Source organism: Adiantum capillus-veneris, chromosome 14 (assembly GCF_014529385.1).
Source record: "Adiantum capillus-veneris isolate H3 chromosome 14, ASM1452938v2, whole genome shotgun sequence".
Lineage (NCBI taxonomy): Eukaryota > Viridiplantae > Streptophyta > Polypodiopsida > Polypodiales > Pteridaceae > Adiantum > Adiantum capillus-veneris.
In genome coordinates, this window is record NC_140944.1 from 17,273,019 (window position 1) to 17,298,023 (window position 25,005).

Here is a 25,005-nt window from a genome sequence, read left to right on the forward strand (position 1 = left end):
TGCAAGATCTACCATGCCATCATTTGTGCCACTTAGAAATGGATTACATCAACATTATGCTAAAGCCACTATCACAAACTCACACACTCTCTCTCTCTCTCTCTCTCTCCCCCCCTTGAGACATGTGTCATTTATAGATGAGGAGATAGGACTCTGTCGCACATCCGAAACCATCATTTGTAAACTTGAACTAGTTTACTTGTGGGTACATCGTGGCTTCTTAATATTTGTGCGAGGGACTAGCTTGTTTGGCACGCTGAACTAGCCTACAAAAGAAACGTGCGCTGAACGCAAACATACACACTTTCAAGGGCTGCATCTGCATCATCGACATCAAGAGCCTCGTAACTCGACAAGATGAAGCGATTCTATGCAGCAGAAGAAGAAGAGCAAGTGGACCACAGAAGCTCCAAGGTGGCGCGGCAACAGAAGCATGCCGAATGTAGCTCCTACACTGCTCTTCCTCTAGCGCCTGCTTTCCCCATGATCAGCTGCGCTCTCTCTGACGCAAAACCGCCCTTTAATGGCGGCAATGAGCAGTACTACCTGTCTGTCGCCGCTGCTTGTTTTCAGGTACCAAGTGCTGCTTGTTCCACGCAGATGCAGCTTGTTGACATGCAAGGCCCCAGCAACACGTCGTCGGCCGCTGCTTACAAAGAAACTTGGCTTTCAATTACAGGCCAGCATGAGAAGGAGTATCATGCACGTCCCTGTGCCACCTTTCGATAAGGAGTCCCTTCTCCAAGCGTCAGGATGATGAAGGACCTGAAGTTGTGATTAACCTTGACTGGCTTGAATCACCATAAAGGATGGTAATTTTCAAAAACCCTAAAATTTTGTAGAAGACGAACTCATCAGAATTGTCATGATTCATGCTTTAGTAATGAATTAATAATGATGTGAATCATGATTTGTGCCTTAACGCCTGTGCCTGCTCTTTTGTAATGAATTAATAATGATGTGAATCATGATTTGTGCCTTAACGCCTGTGCCTGCTCTTTTGGATTTTTAATGTGCCTCAACGCCTGCAGCAGAAGAAGAAGAGCAAGCGGACCACACTCACAGAAGCTGCAAGGTGGCGCGGCAACAGAAGCATGCCGAATGTAGCTCCTACACTGCTCTTCCTCTAGCGCCTGCTTTCCCCATGATCAGCTGCGCTCTCTCTGCCGCAAACCCGCCCTTTAATGGCGGCAATGAGCAGTACTACCTGTCTGCCGCCGCTGCTTGTTTTCAGGTACCAAGTGCTGCTTGTTCCACGCAGATGCAGCTTGTTGACATGCAAGGCCCCAAGCAACACGTCGTCGGCCGCTGCTTACAAAGAAACTTGGCTTTCAATTACAGGCCAGCATGAGAAGGCGCTTCTCCTTGTAAAAACCCTTACAATATACCCCACGCAAGGCCATCTCTGAATTGGGTATCATGCACGTCCCTGTGCCACCTTTCGATAAGGAGTCCTTGACTGAAGTTGTGATCAACTGTGACTGGTTTGAAATTTGAATCACCATAAAGGATGATCATTTTCAAAAACCCTAAAATTTTGTAGAAGACGAACTCATCAGAATCGTCATGATTCATGCTTTAATGTCCCCAATGATGATTTGTGCCGTGCCTGCTCTTTTGTAATTATAATGAATTAATAATGATGATTTGTGCCGTGCCTGCTCTTTTGGATTTTTAATGTATTTTCTATGCCTGCATGCGGCCGAAGTTTTAATTATTGAGTATTCTTTAATTTGCATCTCTGCCTTGGCGAATTAAACAGAGGTCAAAACCTGTCTTCTTGTCAAACCCAAAGGGACTTTCTTAGTCTTCTTGTCAAACCCAAAGGGACTATTTTAACTAGAACTTTTCATTTCCAACCAAACATTCATTAAGGTGTAGTACTGAGCAAATCTATATCTTCTGCCGCGGCATGGGCACTACTTTCCTGGGATTTCCATATGTCCACAAGAGCGACCCCTATGACATCCATCATGTTCTCGATTTGACCTCAAAAATTGAGGCAACTGCTTCATCTCGTTAAAGCAAAACATAAACAAGTGAACCCCCCTCGTCTTCTACCAACACCATCCAAGCGGGGAAATGGATTACTTTTGTGCTGGACCAGATAGCCCATCCTTCAACAAGGCGTCCTCACCTTGAATGTATTCTTGGTGCTATTTGCTCAGGTAACCCTTTGGCCAGAGCTCACATTTTTCAAGTTTCATCATGATAGAGTCAAGTGTGTCCACATTTTACAAGATGGCAACATGTATGTTAGTTTCTTCAAGCTATATCTTGCCCATCAGGTAGGAGCTCCGTATTTGTGTCAATGGAGTTGCGAGCCTCTGCGAGTTGGGCTCAACATTCACGACCTTGTGACGAATTATCTTCACAAGCTCTCTTACTTTGCCTTTCCACACTTTCAAGACTGACATGATACCCAATTGAAAGAGGGAGAGAAATTATAATCTCTGATATCGCCTCTAGCATTATCACAGAATGATTTAGAGACAAAATCTACAAATTTGAGTGTTTTTTTTTCATTTTCTTAAAAAATTACCAAGCATAAATATGTTATTTTGCATTAAATTTTGTATTAAAAATTGAAAGATATCTTATCATTAAATTAATTAGAGCCACTTGATTAACATAAAATTTCATTCTTGACAAAACAGGAGAGAGAGAGAGAGAGAGATAGAGAGAGAGAGTCCAATTGGGAATTGAACATGCTATTAACTCTAAACAAGAAATGGTAATGTTCCAGATAGATTTTACCAAAGCATTTGACACTGTACAGTTGGACTTTGTCACTCTCAAGAAAATGAGATTTTGCCCTAGAATCAGTGGATTCATTAACCTGTTAGATAGTGGAGCATTCTCGAGAGTGATTATTAATTCCCGGCTGTCTCACAAGGTCCATACTGCTTGATGAGTGAGGCAAGGGTGTCCAGTCAGTCCTCTTTCTTTTAACTGTGCTACCTACCCACCTTCTGTATGCATATTTGGATGCTTTGTCTTATTCTCGTTTCTTCCAAACACTTCAACTAGGGTCTAAGCATATTAGAGGGAAAGGCTTTGCAGATGATATATTTCCTTTTCTGAAAGCTAATAATGTAAACATTATGAGATGTACTCAAACATTAGATTTGTTCGCTGTTGCTGCTAGCGTCAACCTTAGCTTGACAAAATCAGCCTTGGTAAATATATTAGCAAGGGACTTTGATACACTGATCTGGTCAAGGAAAAGGTATCCTCAAATTCAGGCATCTGGCCTATCCAGTAGGCATGGGAGTGACTCAGAACCAACTTCAGCAATGGGTAGTTGAGAAAGTGCAAGTTAAAATTACAGCCCGGCATTGTACTGTAAATGGCCATTTATGTGCGCTTGAGAATTGTTCAGTCTGTATTCGTACCTTATATTTTACTAGTAAAACGGCGCTGCCTTCGGCGGCGGCATGTCTCCTCTTAACCTCAAACTCCTTGCTTCCACTACCTATTTAGAGAGGGTTTTGGACCACTGGCCAAAGTTATGAGATAAAAGGATCAGAGATGGCTTGGGTTTTTTTTATTGGAGCTGTGAAGACGTAGGGAGAACCTCTCAAGGAGACCAAACAGTAGGAGACACTCACAAAGGGAGATGAGTGATTTCTAGACTACATATGTGGCATTCAAATGAGCATGCAGCACAACAGACTTGAGAGGGGGTTACAGATCTACATGTGCAATCGGCTAGAGTAACCTAATAAAGCACATTAGTAATGAGAAGCGAAAGAGAGCAGCAGCGTAGCGCCGTAGGCTACGATACATTGGCAACTGTCTGCGAGACATTGAGGGGAGTTAGCCTAGGAACCTTACCTAAAAGCTGCTCAACGGCCTCCTACTGCTGCTGGTCGAAGGGCTTTGACTCTCTGAGCTCGACTGGAAATTTCAAGTTTGCCTTTATTTTCTTCGGTTAGGGAAAATATATCCACACACACACACACACACACACACACACAGCCAAGATCTGTCCTTGGTCTAATGTGCAGGAAAAAGAAGAAGAAGATCTTCCTTCATGGAAGGGAATTAATTATGCCCATAAAATGACGGCATGGAGAGAGAGAGAGAGAGAGAGAGAGAGAGAGAGAGAGAGAGAGAGAGAGAGAGCTTGGCGAAAGCAGACCTTGATGCTCGCCAGGACTACTCTACTTGTAGGGCTTGTTGAAGCATCGCCATCGCCTCCCCATGATGCTCATATTAAAGCTAGGAGGTTACAGGTCTGCATGTGTACTCGGCTGGAGTAACCTAATAAAGCACATTACTAATGAGAGGTGGAAGAGAGGAGGAGTGTAGCACCGTAAGCTACCATACACTGGCAAGCGTATGCAAGACATTGTGGGAGACAACCTAGACACCTGTCCTAAAAGCTTCTTGACGTCCTCCGATTGCTGGTGCTCGAAGGGCTCTTTTCCCTCTATGAGCTCAATTAAAAATTTCAAGTTTTTCGTTAATTTCTTCGGTTAGACCCCTCGATAAGCATGGACCTCACACACACACACATACATACATAGAGAGAGAGAGAGAGAGAGGAGAGAGAGAGGAGAGAGAGAGGAGAGAGAGAGAGAGAGAGAGAGCAGGCTAGTGGGCAACTGCAAGAAGCAATTGCATACCCTCGTACGCAATTTCTAGACTCCGATTGCACTTTCGGGCCTTGGCATTTCTAAAGTCTACCAGTAACAACCATTCATTGCAATCTCACCTCATCTTTTGAGTCTCTTGCCTTGTCATGTGTCTACAAAAAGAGAAGTGATACCCTAAAAAAAGGGCGACGCAGTTGCCTCAATGCTTGTGGAAAGGAGGTTGGTGATTAGGGTTCAAAAGAGCGCTATTACCACACCTCTAGAAGGGCCAATCTTGCCCTTTCACAGGTTCACAATCCCGTAGTGGAGCACAGGATACACACTCACAACACAGTCCTGCGTTGCTCACATTCTCATATAGTCTAGACTGCAGAGACTACAAAGCTAATGGTCTCTCTCTCTCTCTCTCTCTCTCTCTCTCTCTCTCTCTCTCTCTCTCTCTCTCTCTCTCTCTCTCTCTCTCTCTCTCTCTCTCTCTCTCTCTCTCTCTCTCTCTCTCTCTCTCTCTCTCTCTCTCTTTGTTCGTATAATGAACACTGCTTGAAGGTCAGAGATTGAGGATCGTTGTTGACACGTGGTAGGACCATTTCCTAAACAGTGATGCTGGGCGTCTGGGTGGCACTCAGAACAGGGGGACCGGAAGGTGCAGAGGAACAATCTCGCCGAGTTACATGAGAGAGCATTGGTCGAAGCAAGGAGCTGCCACCATGTGGGGTACGTCACTACAACTTTTAGACATTTTCTCGCTTTGAGAAAAAGGTCCTTTTTCTACCCTTTTTATCACCCTAATGTGTAAAAAACAGAGGAAGTGTGAATTATTTTTCTCATTGCTTTTTTTTTTTCAATGGTTATGTTTCTTATCCACGCGTCAAATTTTCTCATTCTGAAAGTGAGAATAAATCTCGTCCAAAATAAAGTAGTGATGTGAAAAATAATCAAGCTCATAATTATTATTGTCTTTCTTCAATTCATAACAGAAAAAACTGTTGACGCGTAATAATTGTTGGTCCTACGGAACAAAAAACCAAATTCACAATATGAAAATAATTTTCACTCAAAACCTTGCAAGTTCATGGTGTGAATTTTTTCTAATCGAGGCTCTTAAAGATTGTACTGCACCATAGAATTATTTTCATTCTACATTTCTATTGCTAATGCAAATATTTTTTACTCACACATCTTATAATAATAAATATTTCCTCTCTTAACTGAGAGAATTATCAATCTTGAGTGTAAATTATTTCCACTTGTGACATTGAAAATTATTCATTCTTAAGTTGATTTTTTCAACGAGCTAATTAATACATTGGAAGGTAGAAAACCAGTGGAAATTTTTTCCAATTGGAGCCTTGCCCTTATTTTCTAAGCAAAAGAGAGACATTAATGGTCACCGTCAGTGCAAAAAATTGAACAGGGTAAATTTTTTCACTTCACAATGACTAAAGGATCCTTATTCTCATATATAATTTTTTTGTAGTTATATTATTCACACCTAAAAAGTTTACACGTTAGAAACATTCACACCTCTAATATATTTTCATAGCCATAAATTTATCACATATGGAAAGGATCTCTATCTTGTACGCATAAAACTATCCAAATTATGGGATAGCCTCAATTCAAACATCTTTTATGGCTAGTTGTTTAGTATGAAAACTGCTAATAGTGATCAATCAACTATCATACAAGCATTCAAGACTATAACAAGAGCAATAATTAACTTGTCCCACAAAATCTTTTAGCTTTATAAGTCAGATATGCGCCTGCGCATACATGTCAAACTGCCCAAACAAGATGTCAGAATTAACGACTGTTTATCAACAAAGTTCCATAGTGAACTTGACTTTAAACAAGTTCAACTTCATCCTAACCCATATGTTTATCTTTGAGCTTAATCTTGTTTTGCCCAATGACCCAACGTACTAAAACATCCAATGCCTTTGAGTCTTGGCATTCTTTCTTGAAATAAAATGATTCCTTCGGAGTAGTCCATTGCAACTCTTTTAAAAGTCAACTAGTTGCCGATACATGACATCTATGTTGTGCTCGCCCATCAGTTTAAGAGATATCGCTTCTTTTCTTGTCATCTTAAGTGCCCCATTCTGCAAAAAATATATTATACTTGTGTAAGAACTTTGATAAAAAATCTATCTAATTTACAACGCAACACGCTCATTTGTAAGACCAAAGATGTTAGTGGCAATACATGAGTCAATAATGTTATGAGAAGGAATCAAATTCCTCTTTTTAGACTTACAAACCTGCAATAAAATAGAAACAATTCACAACATTAAAACATGCTTGATTGGATTAGTATACCAAGAAAAGGGCTTGTACCAGGGTAGAGTTATTCTCTTTGCATCTAGCAGGAACTTTGGTAACTCTTTTAGCTTTTCCACTTTCTCTTCCTTCTCTCTTCAAAAACCATTCCATCTCAAAAACATTACAAAAATAGAGATTTCAAGTCTCTACAAACAGTTGACAATGAGCAGACCCTTGAAATGATGACATCATTGTGATGATTTCTTGTTTGTGAGATCCTTTAAAGGCTGCAAAAACAAGAATTTCTTGAGCCCTTTCAAGGGGGACAACCTTTAATGACATCAAACCACCAATATCATTGAAGGTCTCTTTGTTTCCACACTATAAGTAGACATATAGATACCATTCAAACACCATTAATAGATAGAGTTTGTTCTTCACACTTTGTGTCTGGGACAATTACGTTCAAGCACATGACCTTTGGCTTATTTTTTGATATGGTAATGAGTAGTGTAGTATCACCATTCTAAAACAAAATTGACATTAGCATGCAAGTCCCAATATTTAGCTCAACAAGATAACAAACCAACAAAGTCTTCCCATCTAGATGTCTCCATATCACTTATGTCGTCAAAGTCTACTAATGCATGGTTAAGCACCTACATAAACTATCATCTATAAGAAGAAAAGTAGGTCTCAACCCATGAAATAACCAATACTAAAATGAAATCCTCACAAAATACTTGATGATTGAAACGCCATGGTCTTCACCAGCCTCTGCCAAATCAAACATCCTCCATGTCGACTATTCACCAACACCAATAAACATAGCCAAAGTTGAGGGATTGCATGTAATTAATTTTGTGGAAAAGAACACAGTCTACCTCTCTCACTTCTTCGTTTGAATGATCCAAGTGAATAGGTAGATTTGTGCTTAGAGGAGAGTCATTTCCAGAAATAGAGATATGCAAAGTGGATACATGCAAGGCCCCAGGTGGGACTGCCTTAGAATGAACCTCCCAACCCCCCTTTATATAGCCCCTGGACCTCATTCCCTATCCACAGTAGCAGTTAGCCCCTTGCGCCTGGTCCTTCACCACTGGCGTTTATGCCATTGGAATGACATTATTCCCTCCTTGGGGAAGTGTTTTCGTCCTAAAAAAGAAAAGTGGGAAACTTCTTCTTAAGAGCACGAATTTTTTCCCAAGTGGCACTTTCTTTAGGTCGATCTTTCCACTTGACAAGAGCCTGTCGATGCACATGATGATACATACGTAAATCATGATAGTTGAGAATACATTCATGTTCATGCGGTTGGGTAGGAGGCTCAACGAAATCAACCAAAATTTGCTGGTCAACAACATTGTTGCTCCATGCAAGCATTTTCATAAACGGCTTAGATGAACAATCGGATGAATACGAGAATGTAGAGGTAATGAGAGTTTGTAAGCTCGATTATCCACTCGCTTGCGTATCTTGAAAGGCCTACAATATCTCGGAGATAATTTAGGTAGTATTGTAACCTAGGGAAGTGGAAGAGGTTACCTTCTCATTATCATGGACGTGCTTCTCTTGCGGTAAGTAAATCTTCAAGGTCGAAAATTTATCTTGTGCCCAACTATGCAATTCAACTTGATGTGTTGGTATGTCCACTCCCAAGGCTTCCCATAAAGGCGCAAACATATATAGAAGATTGCTTCCGTTGATGTTACTATTGAGTATGGTGCGTGTGTATCAATTGGAGCCTAGCCTTTAACAAATCGAATAACTTCCCTTGTATTCTAGAAAGAGATGCCTTTTGAGAACTCTTTTTCCATGTTTTAATGAAAGAGCACAAGATCTATAAGTGAAAATTGCTAGCTAAGCACATAATTGGCCTCTATTGGAGGCATGTGAACAATTGTAATAACAATGACCTCTCTCTCTCTCTCTCTTTGGAGTAAAAGGTGAAAGCAAAGGTCTTGATTTAGGGTATCATCATCTATCATTTAGGGAAGAGTTTGGGCCGCTATCTTTTCTTTGAGATTAATTGTCCTCTTTTGTATATGAACGTGTGAGGCTCATGTTACCCACTCTTTACATCTTTAGTAGTATTTCTCATATCCCCAACTATGATAGATTGGTTAATATAATAATATGTCTCTCTCTCTCTCTCTCTCTCTCTATGTACATTCCTCTTTCACCAGTTTGTAGCGGATTGGTCTCATGGGTTATTTTGGCCTTTTGAAGGCATTAATATATTAGTTGATTTCATCAACCCCCCACCTCCCCTGCCCAATGCCCGTCCTTGTTTATATACCTTAGATATGTTAAGTAGAGTTTCTTTCGACTCTAGTAGCACCTCTAGATTCATCTTAGTATCTCTTTTTTGTACCTCTTGAAGATGTTAATATATCATTTCATCTCTCTCTCTCTCTCTCTCTTCTCTCTTCTCTCTCTCTCTCTCTCTCTCTCTCTCTCTCTCTCTCTCCTCTCTCTCTCTCTCTCTCTCTCTCTCTCTCTCTCTCTCTCTCTCTATATATATATATATATATATATATATATATATATAATTATATATATATTATATATATATATAATATATTATATATTATATATATATATATACCACCCTTGAAGATCATCGATCATAGTCAATCTCGGATAGCTTTCTTACACCTTGTGCGATGCAAGAAGCGAGTATTCCGAGCTCAGATGGAGCGGGACTTATACCAGTTTTTCTTGAGAAGAGACTCAGGAGAGGCATGTAGTCTCTTTCACAAGCACTCTCCTCCCCTAGTGATTACTTTTTTCGATGTATGGAGTCAGTATGCAACATCCTTATATGTGCAGACACCCCTTCCGGATCATTTTGAGCCATGTTCATGTACAAGTACCTTCTTTACTACTGAGATGGTAAAGACAACCATTGACAGGATGAAGACCAAGAGAGCATATGATCATGAATATGGTCTAGTAGCAAAGCACTTTATACATGCTAGAGATATGTTGACAAAGGTTCTTGCAGTCATGTTCACTCGTGCATCTGTGAGGGTCTAATTCAGATCATGCCTATCTTCAAGGTAGGTGATCCTACGAAGGCTAGAAACTATCATACTATTATGATTGAACACACATTGGCATGGTTGTATGCATCTATCCCTAAGCAAAAGTTGAGGAGCTCTGTAGAGAGTGAGGGTGTACATGCAGCACGACATGAGGATTTCAAGAGAGGCTTCTCCACTGTTGACCACATTCCAACACTTAGAGACATCATCAAGGAGGGGAGGGCACATGAAAGATTGATTTATTATAGCTTTGTGGATTTGGAAAAAATCATTTTACAATATGGTGCCAAGAGCTAGATTGATGCGCATGCTACAGGAGATGGGAGTAGAGGAGTATAAGCCACCTCATTATATCACCCTCTTGTACTAGGCACCCATTGTATCAATGATCACAAATTATATTACCCTCTTGTACTAGGTACCCATTGTATGAGAAATCACAAATATGCCACACAGTACCAGCTAGTAGAACTCCTAGATTCATTTTTAGGATGTCTTTTTTGTACCCAAACATGGTATCAGATTTACCAATTTGTGTCTGTTTGGTCTTATAGGTCATTATGGCCTCTTGACGACAGTACTATGTCATTTCATTTCATTCCTGACTCTCTAGATTTTGGACAAACAGAGGAGCATCCACCACTGCAAAGCTCGGCTCATGCTCACACCCACAGTACTCTCATTGACTGAGCATTGGAGCTAGTGAGATCTAGATGCTTGTGACTAAAGAGAGGAAGTTCACAACATTGATGGGGACTGCAGTAGAGGATTCGAGCCATACTATCTCGACATCTAGAGTACACACGAGGATAAACTCATGACCCATTAGATCACCCTATTGTAATGGACACCCATTGTATCATTGATCACACATACCCTACACAGTTCTAGCTAGTAGCACTCGTATATTCATTTTAGCATCTCTGTTTTGTACTCAAACATGGTATTAGATTCACTAGTTTGGAACGGTTTTAGTTTAATACGGTTTCAATGGTCTCATAGTTCATTTTGGCCTCTTGAAGGCACTAATAGATCATTTCATTCTCTCTCTCTCCCCCCCCCTCCCCTCCCCCTCCCCCACCCAAAGAAGCTTCATCTCTCTCTCTCTCTCTCTCTCTCTCTCTCTCTCTCTCTCTCTCTCTCTCTCTCTCTCTCTCTCTCTCTCTCTCTCTCTCTCTCTCTCTCTCTCTCTCTCTCTCTCTCTCTCTCTCTCTCTCTCTCTCTCGCTCTCTCTCTCTACATTTCCCTCACCTTTCCGCTAACGTCAATCTATTTCCAAGCATGACCAGCAGCTCTTGATTTAAAATGTCACCTATTAGAAGCGGCTGATGACGTTGATCTTGGCAGAAATTTGCGATGGGAGCCCTGCGGAGGCCAGCTCCGCCCACTACTCCGGCAGGCAGCCGTCCTTCGCCGCTAGGAGAGTGTCGTCGGTGCTGACTGTGGTGAGAACATTCTTGCCATCAGATGTGCCCATAGTCCATTGGATGGCTCCAATGGACGCCCAGGAGGGGCAACTGTAGTTGCTAGTGTACATACTTGCCCTCCTTGAATGGTCAATGAGCACGAGCTGGTGATGGCACAGGCGAGACGGCGTTGCTGGGGAAATCAGCTAGCGCGAACAATGTCTGCACTAGGTTGCGATGCACAATATGAGGCCAAGGCTTTCGTGTTGAGATGTAGAGAGAAAGAGAGAGAGAGACGAGACAAGAGACACACCATATACGCTCCCAAAGACTGATTCATATTGAGGACAAGATACAAATATATAGGTGAGACCAAGTTCAGTAGAGTGAGCCATATATAGCTCCAACACCCCCACTCAAACAAAGGTCTCTAGCTTTGGATGAAAAAACCCTTGGGGAGTTCAAGGGAAAAACCCAAGCCCCTATACAATGTGAAATATGAACCAGCGGTGATGATGTGAAAGTGAATTGTGCATCTATGTACAAATATTCAAGTGACTTAGATATCACAAGGTGCAAATGTGGAGTGTGCATAGTGCATGGTACCTAAAATGTTACAATGTCATATGTACAAAGCTATTACAATAGAAAAGAAGCTAATCTAGAAAGAGTGAGGCCGAAGCAACTCCAAGCTCCGAGCGCAAGAGGATGAAACGTGACTCATTGAGGCCTTTGGTCAAAATGTCTGCAATCATCTGGTCACTTGGACAGTGTTCAACCATAATGGTTCCCTTGCGTACTTCATACCTGACATAATGATAATGGACAGCAATGTGCTTTGACTTATTATGTTGAACATAGTCTTTTGCAAGACTAATAGCACTTTGGTTGTCACACCACAAGGGTGTGCTAGAAAGAGGAGAGTGACCAATATCAACCAGCATTTGTCGAAGCCAAATCAACTCACGAGCTGCAAGTGATGCCGCAACATATTCTGACTCAGTCGTAGAAACTGCAACACAACGTTGTTTCTTGCTGGTCCAAGAAACAAGACAACCATTTATAAAGAAGCAATTTCCACTAGTAGATCGCATAGATAAATGTGAGCTTGCCCAGTCTGCATCTGTGTAACCCAAAAGAGAAAGAGATTGCATAGAATCCGATGTGAGTTGTCGTCGATAGACTAAACCAAAATCTGTAGTGCCTTTCAAGTATTTCAATACACGCTTTGCAGCAGACCAATGCTTAAGAGAAGGAAATGCAAGATGTTGTCCAAGATAGTTAGCAGCAAACAGAATATCAGGACGAGTGTTCATGCCAACAAACTGAAGACATCCAATCAAGTTAGCATAAGGTTGATTTGTGACAAGTTGACCACCATTGTCAGAAGTATTCTTTGTAGAGCTCGCAAGACAAGGTGTGTTGGCTGAATGTGCAGATTCCATACCAAATTTTTGAATAGTATCTGCAATAAACTTTGACTGTCGAAGGAATAAAATACCTTTTGTACGGTTCCGTTGGATTTGAATGCCAAGACAAGAGTGAATCTCTCCAAGATCCACCATATCGAATGCAGAAGACAATAAATTTTTCACTTGTTGAAGAAATCCCAAATCATTGGAAACAAGGATGGTATCATCCACATAAAGAGCAAGAATCACAAAACTGCTACCTTGGCGTTTTATGTATGAGTTGGGGTCTGACGAGCAAAACACGCCTTGAACTTGTCAAAAGATCCATCTGCTTTTACTTTTGTTTTATACACCCACTTACATTTAATAGATGTACGACCAGGAGGTAATTCAGTTAGTATCCATGTACCTTTAGAGATAAGGGAATCGTACTCTGCTTCCATAGCCTCTTGCCATTGATCCTTTTGTGGTGAAGAGATAGCTTCATCATAAGTAATGGGATCTTCGGAAGTAGAAAAAGCATTATCAACAATATCGTCATCATAAACATGACATGAGCCATGTTCAAAATCAATAGGCAGATCAACAAAAATATCAATATCATCATTGGCGACATTCGGAATGGATGGTTGTGAAGAGGAAAGTTGCTCTATAGGAAGAGTTTCATCTTCTGAAAGAAATGGAAAAGCTTGAAGCAATGATTTAGTATCATCAGAATCATCCATGGACCATGAGCCTCCCATAAGCTGTTCGTTAAAAGTAGCATCACGATTCACAATTACTTTCTTGGAGGAAGGGTCATAGAATTTGTAGCCTTTGGAAGTGTCAGAATATCCAATAAAAATAACTTTAAGACCAGGAGCATCAAGCTTTGTTCGTGTTTCTTTGGGAACATGAATATAAGCAATACATCCAAAGGTTCGAAAATGAGATACAGAAGGAATGTCACCTGTCCATGCTGTGATGGGTATCTTACCAGAGGGTGCAGTAGTGGGAAGATGATTCTGAATAAATACTGCTGTCAAAGTAGCTTCACCCCAGAAAACACGAGATAAGCCAGAATGAATCAGCATACATCTTACAGCATTGAGAATAGTGCGATTCTTTCGTTCAGCAACACCATTCTGTTGAGGCGAATATGGAATAGTGTGTTCATGATGAATTCCACTATCAGCACAGTAACTCACAAACTCTCGAGAAACATATTCGCCTCCATTGTCACTACGAAGCTTCTTAAGGCGATGACCAGTTTGAAGTTCCGCAGCCTTGTGGAATTGTTTGAAAACAGATAAGGCTTCAGATTTTTGTCTAAGTAGAAATACAGTCGTATACCTTGAGAAATCATCAATGAAAGTAATGAAGTAGCGATATTGTGATCTCGAAGAAGGTAGAGGTCCACATATATCAGTATGAACAAGATCCAAGATGTCATGAGAATGAGTTGTATTTGAAAGAGGAAAGGGTTTACGATTGTGTTTCCCAAGAGCACAAAATTCACAAATTCCCATATGGGGATGGGCTTTAAGATCCATGCCATGAACAAGATCACGACGTTGAAGATCAAGGAGTTTTGAGAAATCAGCATGAACAAAACGGTGATGCCATACTTTGCAATCATGATCACCTGGAGCAGTGACAATATTTGCTACAGCATCGTTGAGAGAGAGTTCAAATAAATTACCGTTTCGAGGAGCAGTGGCTATAGTCTGTCCATCTTTCTCAATTCGGCATTTGGTATAATCAAATCCAACAAAAAGACCAAGATCAACAAGTCTAGCAACTGAAAGAAGATTACGTTGAAGATCTGGTACATGTAATACTCCTCGCAAAATTCGAGTGGAAGAAGATAAGGTACCAAGATATAAGTCTCCAATACCCTTTACTTGACAAGTAGTATCATCAGCAAGATAAACAACACGTTGAACTGGCAGTGGATGATAGTTATGGAGCCACTTAGACTGATATGTCATATTTCCTGTAGCACCAGAATGGACAATAAAAAGTGATCCATCACGTACATGAAGTATTCTGTCTGGAGCAACTGAACATAGGACGCAACTTGTTTCTGGTACAATGTTGTTTCGATGTTCAATAGCATATGCTCTATTCCAATCTGTGTCGAATCGACGTTTATAGCACATATGAGTGGGATGATCAGATCGTCCACAATATTCACAAGAAGAAGAAGAAGAGTCTCTAGATAAACGTGGTTGTTTTGTGGTAATATTGTGTTCTTCATCATATTGACGTGCCCAACAATCATCTTCAGTATGGCCATTTCTGTTGCGGTAAGAACATTGCTTATTAGGAAATTTGAGACGAGAGAAAATATTACCGCGACGGCCATCTCTGCGGTTTCCTTGTTGAAATGGACGCCTTCGAGCATAAAAAGCACGTTCCATCTGTTGTGACTCAGTCTCCTCTTGTGAAATCATAGCTGTATCGTGACCAGCATTCCGACGTTCTTGACGTTGAGAGTATTCAATTAAAGACATGCAAGCTTGGTCGAAATCAAGACCATCTTTATTAGAGAGCATAGTAACAATGTTATCATAAGAAGAGTCCTTCACCGTATCAAGGAGAAGTGTAATCAGTTGCTTTTGTGGAACAGGATCACCGGCAGCACCAAGTTGATTAATAATAGATTTGAAAGACTCAATATGTCCCGTCATGGCAGTACCAACTTCATATTGTAACTTGTTAAGCAACCCTCTCAAATAAAGTATTTCTGTAACAGATTTCTTCTGAAAGTTTGCAATAAGGTACTTCCATACATCATGGGAAGTAGGCAGTTCATACATATCAAGCAAAAGGGAATCAGTAAGAGCAGAAAGAATATACCGACGAGCTGCTTTATCACGTCGTTGCCAATCCGTATAGGCAACATTCCAATCTTCAAATATAGGTCCTTCAGTGATAAGCACGTTATCATTATCCGTATCAACAAGCTGAGGCGGACAAACACGATTTCCAAGAACAACATCGGAGAGTTCATCACCTTCAAGAATTAACAACATCTTTGCTTTCCAGCCTAGAAATCCTTGACCTTGGAAAGGAGGAACAGAACGTTGGCCAGAAGGAAAGCCGTTGACGAGAATATTCATAGCCATATCTTGTTGCGAGAAGACGTATAAGATAAGATCGCAGAATCTTCACACCATATATGGTGAAGGCCGCAATTGAGAATGAGAGAGATATGAGTATTGCGTTCTGTCAACGATAAACGTAAGAAGGATGCTCAAGGAACGTCCAAAGATGTGAGAGACGTCACCCAAAAAAGACAGGGTAAAGGAGACGTTAATAATAAACGAGTCCTCAAAATAGAGTGGCGTGAGACGCAAGATTGACGGACACAATATGAATAGCAAAAAGCTAAATCTTCTCGAAAAAGTTAACGCTAAAATAAGAAAAACGATCGCGGACGCTTCACGAAGAAGTAGGACGAAGAAAGCTGCGTCAAGCTCTATTGCAGTAAAAACAACATAACTTTCTGCTGCGAACTCCGATTGACGCAAACCTAGAACTCAAATCGAAGAGCTCGAGGAGACGAACAAGTTTTGGATGAAAAGTGCCATTGCGCTACGCTCCATCGCGCTTTTCCCGTTTCTCCAAATTTTGAGCAGAACAGCAAGAAAAATTGAGATGAAGTTCAGGGTGTCATTAACAAGAAAACATAATCAATGATTAGATTGATTATAAATAAACGCCACATAAAACACTAATCATATTCTTCTTAACAAAGGCCAAAATGACCCATGAGACCAACCCATTACAAATTGGTGAATTTGATACCAAGTCTTAGTATAAAAAGGAGATACTAAGATGAATCTAGAAGTATTACTAGTAGGCATTGTGTGGGGTATGTGTGATCACTAATACCACGGGTGCCCAAAAATAAGAGGGTGTTATAATGGGTAGTTCATCCAGTCTCATCTGCATTGTGGATGTCAAAGCCTTCTTTGAATAGCACATGCGACATATCGTGTTGATTGTTGTTATCCCTCTAAACCTACCGACATCAAATCTTAAGTTGTTGTGACGATGAATGCACCATAAGCAGCATACCGTAACCCATGTGTGTGTGTGTGTGTGTGTGTGTGTGTGTGTGTGTGTGTGTGTGTGTGAGTGTGAGTGTGTGTGTGTGTGTGTGTGTGTGTGTGTGTGTGTGTGTGTGTGTGTTTGAGAGAGAGAGAGAGAGAGAGAGAGAGAGAGACAGAGAGAGAGAGAGAGAGAAGGGATGTACAAATTGGTAGCTACATAAAAATTGAGGATGTATAAGCAATTTGGAAGTGTTATATAGAAAGTGCATTGTGATTTTGTGTTGTAAGTATTTTATGTCTAATTATTGTTATTGAATACCTTGATTGAACATGTTCAAAGTTCCTGTAGGGCCATGGAAGAAAGCTCGGAAAATGTCATAACTGATTTAGGCGAGGTTGTGAGAGTTGCAACCCAAGAGGGGTTGAAATCATCTAGGCTAGTTGTAAAGGGGATGGGCACATATGTTGAGCTTGACACAATGTTCTTGGAGAATTGGATGGCCAAGCACGAAGTAATTCAGTGCGAGGAACCACTCCCGTGGGTTCTCTTGTGCCAATTTCATGGTCACAAAGCTATCCGTCTAACAAGGAGAAACAACATTGAAGGCCTGGTTCATAAATTTAGGCATCATGTGGCACATACGTGATGTGAATTTACCTTGCAAAAAGAAGTGCATGTTACCCACATATGCCATACTACACATTGCTTCTTTCTACCATTGCACAATACACGAAACAAGGTGATATATGAAATGAGTGACACCATTTTTTGAATTTGGTTGCTAAAACCTAGAAATGCTGGATGTGCATGACCATGGCTGGAAATAGGGGATGTAGTATTCGTTGTAAGCAGCTCCTCCTGGTCTACTCCATCTTTCAAGGTTGTTGTCGTGTTCAATATAAATGCATAACAAAAAGCCGTTGAGCTAGGGGTTTTGAGGAGAGTTGCAACCAAAGATTATCAGAAGAGAAAACAAGTGGCAAGATTTTGAAACATGTTTGAAGGTGCTTCGTGGACGACCTCCGATTTAGAATGCCATTGATGCTAATGCCATGCCTACTTGTTTGAAGAAAGAGACATTAAAATATTGATTAGGTCACTCATTGTAGCACTCAATATTTCAACATTTAAAGAGTTTATCACATTAGAAACCTTTGCTAAACGAGTGCTTAATTTGTATATAGCGGGTGGATACTCACTTTTGTAAAAGCGGCCCACATTTTATCTTGCTTGTAGTGCTCACGTTAGAGAGAGAGAGAGAGAGGGGGGCCGGGTGGGGGGGGGATTTGTGCTCACCTAAAAGTAGAAAATGTTTGAAGCTATCAAAAGTAGACAAAGAGCATGTATATATTTCATCTTTTCTTGTGGTAATTTTTTAGAAGTGGAAAAAACAAGCCATGAAAAATAGATAGTGCAAGATTTGAATATCTTGTTTAACCGTCAAACATTATTTGCTCTTTACATACATTGCCCACCCATATGAAGGATGGCCACCCCGATGACATCACACTCATGTGGTAGCCGCATGAGCACATGTTGAAGCTCTACACCACATCAGTAAGCAATGTAAAAAAGATAACATAAATTAGGTTGATGTGAGCTCTATTCATGTGTTGAGGTAGAAGCACTCTTGAGATGGATTAAGGAGTTGAGAGATTTGTGCACTTGTGAGGCCGTTTCCAAAGTTTCAAGAGGACGGTGGAGCATAGCTTAAGAAGCACAGATGCATGGGCATTGGTGTAGAGAGAGAAGCCATTCCACCAAGAAACCATAGTGGAAGCAGCAGCAACCAGCTTAAAGATCTAGCTTGGAAGGAAGAAAAAAGAATTCTTTTGTTCTTCAATATGGCTGTTGGTATGTACATAGGTTAAAGTTAGTCATTGATCCTCATAGAAAAAATTTAGATCGTAAGAAAAATACCTATTGTGAAAGATAGCTACTTAGAACTATTTAAGTGTGGAGCTCAAATAAGAGTGAAAAAAATTATGAAAATATCCGATGAAAATAAAGTTGTGATTGTGTGAGAAAACTTCATGCCGTGTATAGTTGTATTAAAATAATTTCCGTTGAAATGCTACTGGAAGGTAAGGAAATATACTCATTGCAAAAAAAACATATGAGCTTGTTTAAGGTATAAATATTTACACGTAAGAAAGTTGCTATTTCTACCTAGAAATTCCTATTTTATTGCTAGAAAAAAGTATAGTTCAATTTTTTGCTCGAAGAAAAGGGATGTAGAAAAAGTGCCATGTGTAAAAGCCATAATATTTACATTCAAATGGATTCTAAAAAACGTTATTCACACTTTAGAGTGATAAAAGTGATATTTACGCTCAATTTTCATAGGTGTAAAAATGTCTAAAACTTGTAGTGATACCCTCCCCTGTAGGCTTCTTCTTCTTCTTCCTCCTTCCTTCAATACAACACTTTCAAGGAGCGCCTCACCTTCTCCTCCCTCATATGGTAGGAGTAGCACCTCTGCACCTCTCATCCACACCATCATTGCACTATACCCTTGGGAGAGCTGTGCCAGCTTCACACCCTCCCGAGTGGCCTCTTTCCAAGCTCCTAGCTGCAGCTTCCGGCTCCGAGCTTCCCTTGCCCATTTCAGGAGAGGAGGTTGCAACTGAGCGCATGCATTTTTGCACCTACATTGGTCTGCCTTAGCTCAACCCATTAGCAGCTAGAGATCGATGCTTGGCTTGGGCTCTACTACTCCAGACGATGGCCGAGAACATGGCGGTCGGGTAATGAGACTACTTGGCGTTTTTGCATCGATATTGGGGCCCTTTAGCTCCACCTTATCATACTCGCTACCTGCTACACGTGGGCATCGGATGTAGTTGTTGCACCCGCCGCATCCTGCAAATAAAAGAGAAAGCTGCTTGCGGCATGGCTCTTAAGTCCAGTTGAGGAGCTCAATGGAAGCTTTCAATTCTCGCAAAAGGTCCGTGAACTCTCTCTCTCTCTCTCTCTCTCTCTCTCTCTCTCTACCCGGTTGCAAGCGTCCAGCTCGGGCTCTCTCTCACACACGTACACAACCTTATAATCGTATAGTGCTCTCTCACACACATACACAACCTTATCGTATAGTGCTCTCTCTCTCTCTCTCTCTCTCTCTCTCTCTCTCTCTCTCTCTGGCGACAGATGAAACAACAAAACGCAGGCTCTCACCTACGATGGAGATGCAGGAACAATGAATCAATCTCTCTCTCTCTCTCTCTCTCTCTCTCTCTCTCACACACACACACACACACAGGACGCGGAGCTTGACTTCCTCAAAATTTCCAAAGCATGTCTGACAATAGCCATACATTTTGTCTCTCTCTGCCCCCGTTTGAAGCTGGACTCTGGAGCTTGGGATATGCCAAATTGGCAATCGTGTAAAGGGCACGTGCTATTTTATGTTTAGTACTACTGGCGGCCACCTTAGAGGCTTTTTTCTTGTCTCGTTGAGTGCAGGGCACACTACCGGAGCTTGTGACTGAGTAAGGAGGTATCGACACGGGTCAGGCGGGGGGACCGGAATCCCTCCCCCTTTTATAGAAGTATAGAAGTATAGATTATTTACTTGCCTTTTCTGGATTGGTCAGACAAAATTTTGTAAAAGTGTGTGTCTTTGATGTCTAAATTCCTGTGGAATGCTACTTCAACTGTTGTAACTCTAGTTGCATGGCATAAAATTTCACAGCCATACTGTAAAGGGGGTCTGCATATTAAGGACTTCAAGATGCATGCTCAGGCTAGAAGGGCTTGTTCTAGAGCTTGTTCTGGAGCTTTGTCTTTAAAATTCCACCAGCACAATTGATGGGGAGGTCGGCCCTTTCCCTTTTCAAAAAAGGGATAGGGAAAATCAATCAAATGATGGACTCTAACCTCCATTTGAAACTTTTTTCTGCTGCCAGGAGACAATTCGGGCTTGGAAATCATCAGAGAGGATTATGGCCATCAACTTGGAGCACATGTATACAGCATGGAAGTGTTGGGCCAGCCAAATGTACAAGAGAGACACAAACATTGGCTACTGCCTGGATATGCAGCCTATGTGGAACTCCCCATCTTTGGTCTTTTATGTAGTAACTCTACCAAAATCATGTATTTTCTAACGATGTAATAAACAAGGTTCTCTGTACATGCAAGTCAAATGGTGGGACAAAGTAATATTTGACATTTGGTCTATCCCCAACCAATTTAAATTCAAGTTTTCTTTGTGGAGAGTCTGTACTGGAGTGCTCATACTCTTAACTTCTCTAAGAAGTGGCTCACTGATGGGAAATGCAATGTATGCAAGAAGGATGAATCGGTCAGACATGTTTTTTGGCATTGTAAACTTGTAGCTGAATGGTGGAAAAGGTCAATCAGTATGTGGTTAGATGCATTAGGGTTACAACTCTAAAAAATTAGTTGACATTCTGCAAAGTGTATACTCATCAAGATCCTGCGCGGCATGCCTTGGAAGTTTCAATCCAGTCATACCGAGTTTGGTTTTTGTGATTCATATGGTCCATGCAAAATGCACGTGTATTTGAGGATGCTTCTAAGTCTAATCATACAGACCCTCTGTCTCTCATTAGGGAAAGGATGACAGAAGATGCATTACTATTACATGACAAAAGGCTAAGAGAAAGAGTACTTCTGATCATTGGGAAGCTGAAGGCCTAGCACCATCAAGATGATTATAAATATGTCAGATAAATCAATTTCCTCCGCCAAAAGAGAGAGAGAGAGAGAGAGAGAGAGAGAGAGAGAGAGAGAGAGAGAGAGAGATAGAACGCCTGCTGCTCTACATGGCCTACCCTAACTGTTAAAACACGGCCATCTATTAGCAACCAAACTAGAAGCCACTGACCTCATGCAGCTAACCCTAAGCTACTAACCTTAAGCGGATAGCCCTAAGTGGATGGAAATGGCCAAACACCGCACTAATCCAATTTAGAGCAGCCTGACCTAAGCATCTTTATAGAGCCTACTCTAATCGTCTGAACATGGATATCTATTAGGGGTCAAACCTTAAGTTGCTAATCCTAAGATGCTTGACACAACCTACCCTAACCGTCCAAACACAACCATCTAGTAACGGTTAAACCAAAATCCGCCAACCCTAAGAAGCTAGCTCTATGAAATGGCCCTAAATGGATTGAAATGGCCAAATGCTAATTTTTTGTGGATTGAAACATGCACCTAGCCAATCCTAAGTAGCAAACTCTAAACTAATTAAAATGGCCAAACCCTAACACTTGAACCAAAGTGTTTAGGTCTAACCAGACTAAAATGGTCAAATGTATGAAACGAACTAAGTTTTAATTTAAACATGAACAAATTATAAAGTCTTTTGGTTTAAGTATAAATTGACCTAAACAAAATCAAAACAACTGAATGATTCTTTTTTAAACTTACTCTTACTACCAAATTTTAATATGTTTGATTGTGAATGATAATATTTAATCGAATTTTGAAAATAAGAAATTTGATATTATTATTTTTATTTATTTGTAAAATGTGTATGTGTGTGTGCATGTTGTGCTAAATTGTGTGTGAACATATGTGCAACTTTATTTATTTACGTGTTTATGTGCATGTGTGTACTGTGTGTGTGTGTGTTTGTGTACAAGAAAAGAAAGAAATAGTGCACTCACAAGCGACCTAAGTGAGCACAAAATCCTTGAGAGGATTCAAAATGCATATATACACATTCACACACACACCAAAACCAAAAAAATTGTCACAAATTTGCAAAACAATCCTGGGGAGGTCACCTAATAAAAATGTAACCTATCACATGAGTTCAACAGAAGGGTATTTAAAGTTCTTGAAACCTACATAAATATATATACAGAAGGGCATTATTTCTTCAAATTTGAAAAAAACTTACAGACTTTAAAAGAAAAGGGTACATTATATTCTTAACAAAATTCACTGATAAGGGGTTTTACAAACATGTTTTGAACGCACGTGATATGGTGGTTTTACACATAGTGAACCCCCCGAGAAAACAATCTCACCTTGTTCTCATAATTGGTATCCTCTGAGAACTTTTCTTGACTGCTAATTTCTTGGTTTTATTTTAAGATAATTGTAGTTCCAGCTCAGAGGATGCCTAAATACATGCATCAAGATTTCATAGACTCAAATACATATACAATTTTGTTCCTGTAAAGGCATGGAGATCTATGTGAGTAGTTAAGTTCGCCTTCCCATTTTCACATGGGTTAGCTGAATCCAAAACATTTCCCATGCTGTGGCGGGGTGAAGCACTCTTGTGAGCACAAGGGTTGACTTGAATGTGGTCTTTTGGAATGCATTAATGAAAGATCTATTGTTGGAGGCAATAGGTATGGCCTTTGAGAATGATTATTTTATGCAAGTTGGGAATTATGCATGCACAAGGAGTGGAGGATGTTATCCTCTTCATGAGGACCAATTAGTTTGAGGTCATGTCTTTGTTCAATGAAACCTCTTGAGGAGACATTGAAGGCCCTCCGAGATAAACAAATATCTTTATGGTTGGAACCTACTCATTATCTTTTAAACTCACGGAGTTCACTATACGTAGGCCCTCCATAATATATCACATGCATTGAGGCCCAATTTAAAATCACTAATTTGGACATTTTTCATAAATTGAATACACCCATTTCACCTCCCCATCTTTACAAGCAATACGCAGCATGCATGAGCATGTGTCGACATGAAACCACCATTCGTAAATTGGAACAAGTTAGAGAGAGAGAGAGAGAGAGAGAGAGAGAGAAGTGTGTGTGTGTGTAGGAAAGAGAGAGAGAGAGAGAGAGGTGTATGCGTGTAGGAAATTAAAGAGAGAGAGAGAGAGAGAGAGAGAGAGAGAGAGAGAGAGAACTAATGTATGCGTATGAAAGTAAAATTAAAGAAAGAAATGAAATGAAATGCTATACTAACATCTTGAAAAGGTCAAAGTGACCTATTAGACCAGAAACTTACAATGTGGTGGATCTGATACAAAGTCATAATAACAAGATGACAAAATGACAAAATAGAATATTATGGAATCCTAAACTGCTGGGTGTGGCCTAAGCAGCTAAAACAGCTAGCTGGGAAAGGTAGATCATAGGAGATCCAACATCTGTCGCTGGCGAGCCTCATCAATCTCCTCCATGGTCAGTAGTCTGACCGGGCATTGTGCATATCGAGCCAAAGTGACCTGGATCCTCTGATGCAGCCTTTGTCGATGTTGTGTAGTCTGGCCTCCGCAGTCATGGGCGTCTGGATCTCCCTAGCTCAGTCGCTCGTTCGATCAGTAGAGAGATAGGGAAGTAGAGAGAGAGAGAGAGAGAGAGAGAGAGAGTGATATATATATATATATATATATATATAGAGAGAGAGAGAGAGAGAGAGAGAGAGAGAGAGAGAGAGAGATAGGGAAGTGGAGAGCAAGACAGAGAGAGAGAGATAGGGAAATAGGAAGAGAGAAAAAGATAGGGAATAGAGAGAGAGAGAGAGAGAGAGAGAGAGAGAGAGAGAGAGAGAGAGAGAGCGAGAGAGCAAGAGCGAGATCGAGATCGAGAGAGAGGGAGATAGCGAGAGATGAGATTGAGAGAGAAAGAACAAGAGATACGGTACGTAGACAGAGAGAGAGAAATAAAGAGATAGAGAGTGATATATATATATATATATATAGAGAGAGAGAGAATTAACTAGAGATAGCTACAGAGGTAGAGAGACAGAGATAGATAGTAGATAGAGAAAGAGAGAGAGAAAGAGTTACGTTGGCTGACCAATTGTGTGAAAAGGACAGAAACTCTCTCTATCTCTCTCTCTCTCTCCCTCTAGAAGAAACTATGGAACTAAAACAGGCAAAGGGGTTTTGCCCGCTACATGCATTGCCATGTACACCTAGGAGTGCACGTATGTGTCTACCCATATAGGATTTGACCAATAAAGACAAGATTTTGACCCGGTGGTCCTGATCTCCGTACACCTCTGGACCGAGGTGTACGGAGATTGGGCAAGACTAGAGAATGCGAGGTAGTTTGCATTGTGAGGAGTATGTATATTAAAAGAACATTCATAATCATTGTAGATGTCAACGTAATCAACTAACATGGAGGAAAAGATTGCATGCTCGTGCACGCTCTGCAAGTATCAAATCCTGCGCAAGTGTAGGATATGTAATGAGCATGTGCACAAGTACGGAGAGTTTGCTAGAGAAACCGTACATAATCTACGATACGACTCCTACGGAACGGGCATTGATTTTCGC

General features: G+C 40.7%; 1 protein-coding gene and 1 pseudogene across 1 annotated transcript; one reads left to right on the plus strand and one right to left on the minus strand.

Moving 5' to 3' along the window:
• The first annotated feature begins 331 nt into the window (after positions 1-331).
• On the plus strand, positions 332-1,150 carry LOC147441978 (uncharacterized). Its single transcript, XM_086529555.1, has one exon. The coding sequence runs from the start codon at positions 358-360 to the stop codon at positions 727-729; it is 372 nt and encodes a 123-aa protein (XP_086385681.1). The 5' UTR covers positions 332-357; the 3' UTR covers positions 730-1,150.
• Positions 1,151-6,352: 5,202 nt separating this feature from the next.
• LOC147441979 (uncharacterized) overlaps positions 6,353-25,005 on the minus strand; it is a 73,479-nt pseudogene continuing 54,826 nt past the window's right edge.

Coding starts and splice junctions, on each gene's coding strand:
- LOC147441978 (XM_086529555.1), top strand. CDS start 358: ATGAAGCGATTCTATGCAGCAGAAGAAGAAGAGCAAGTGGACCACAGA.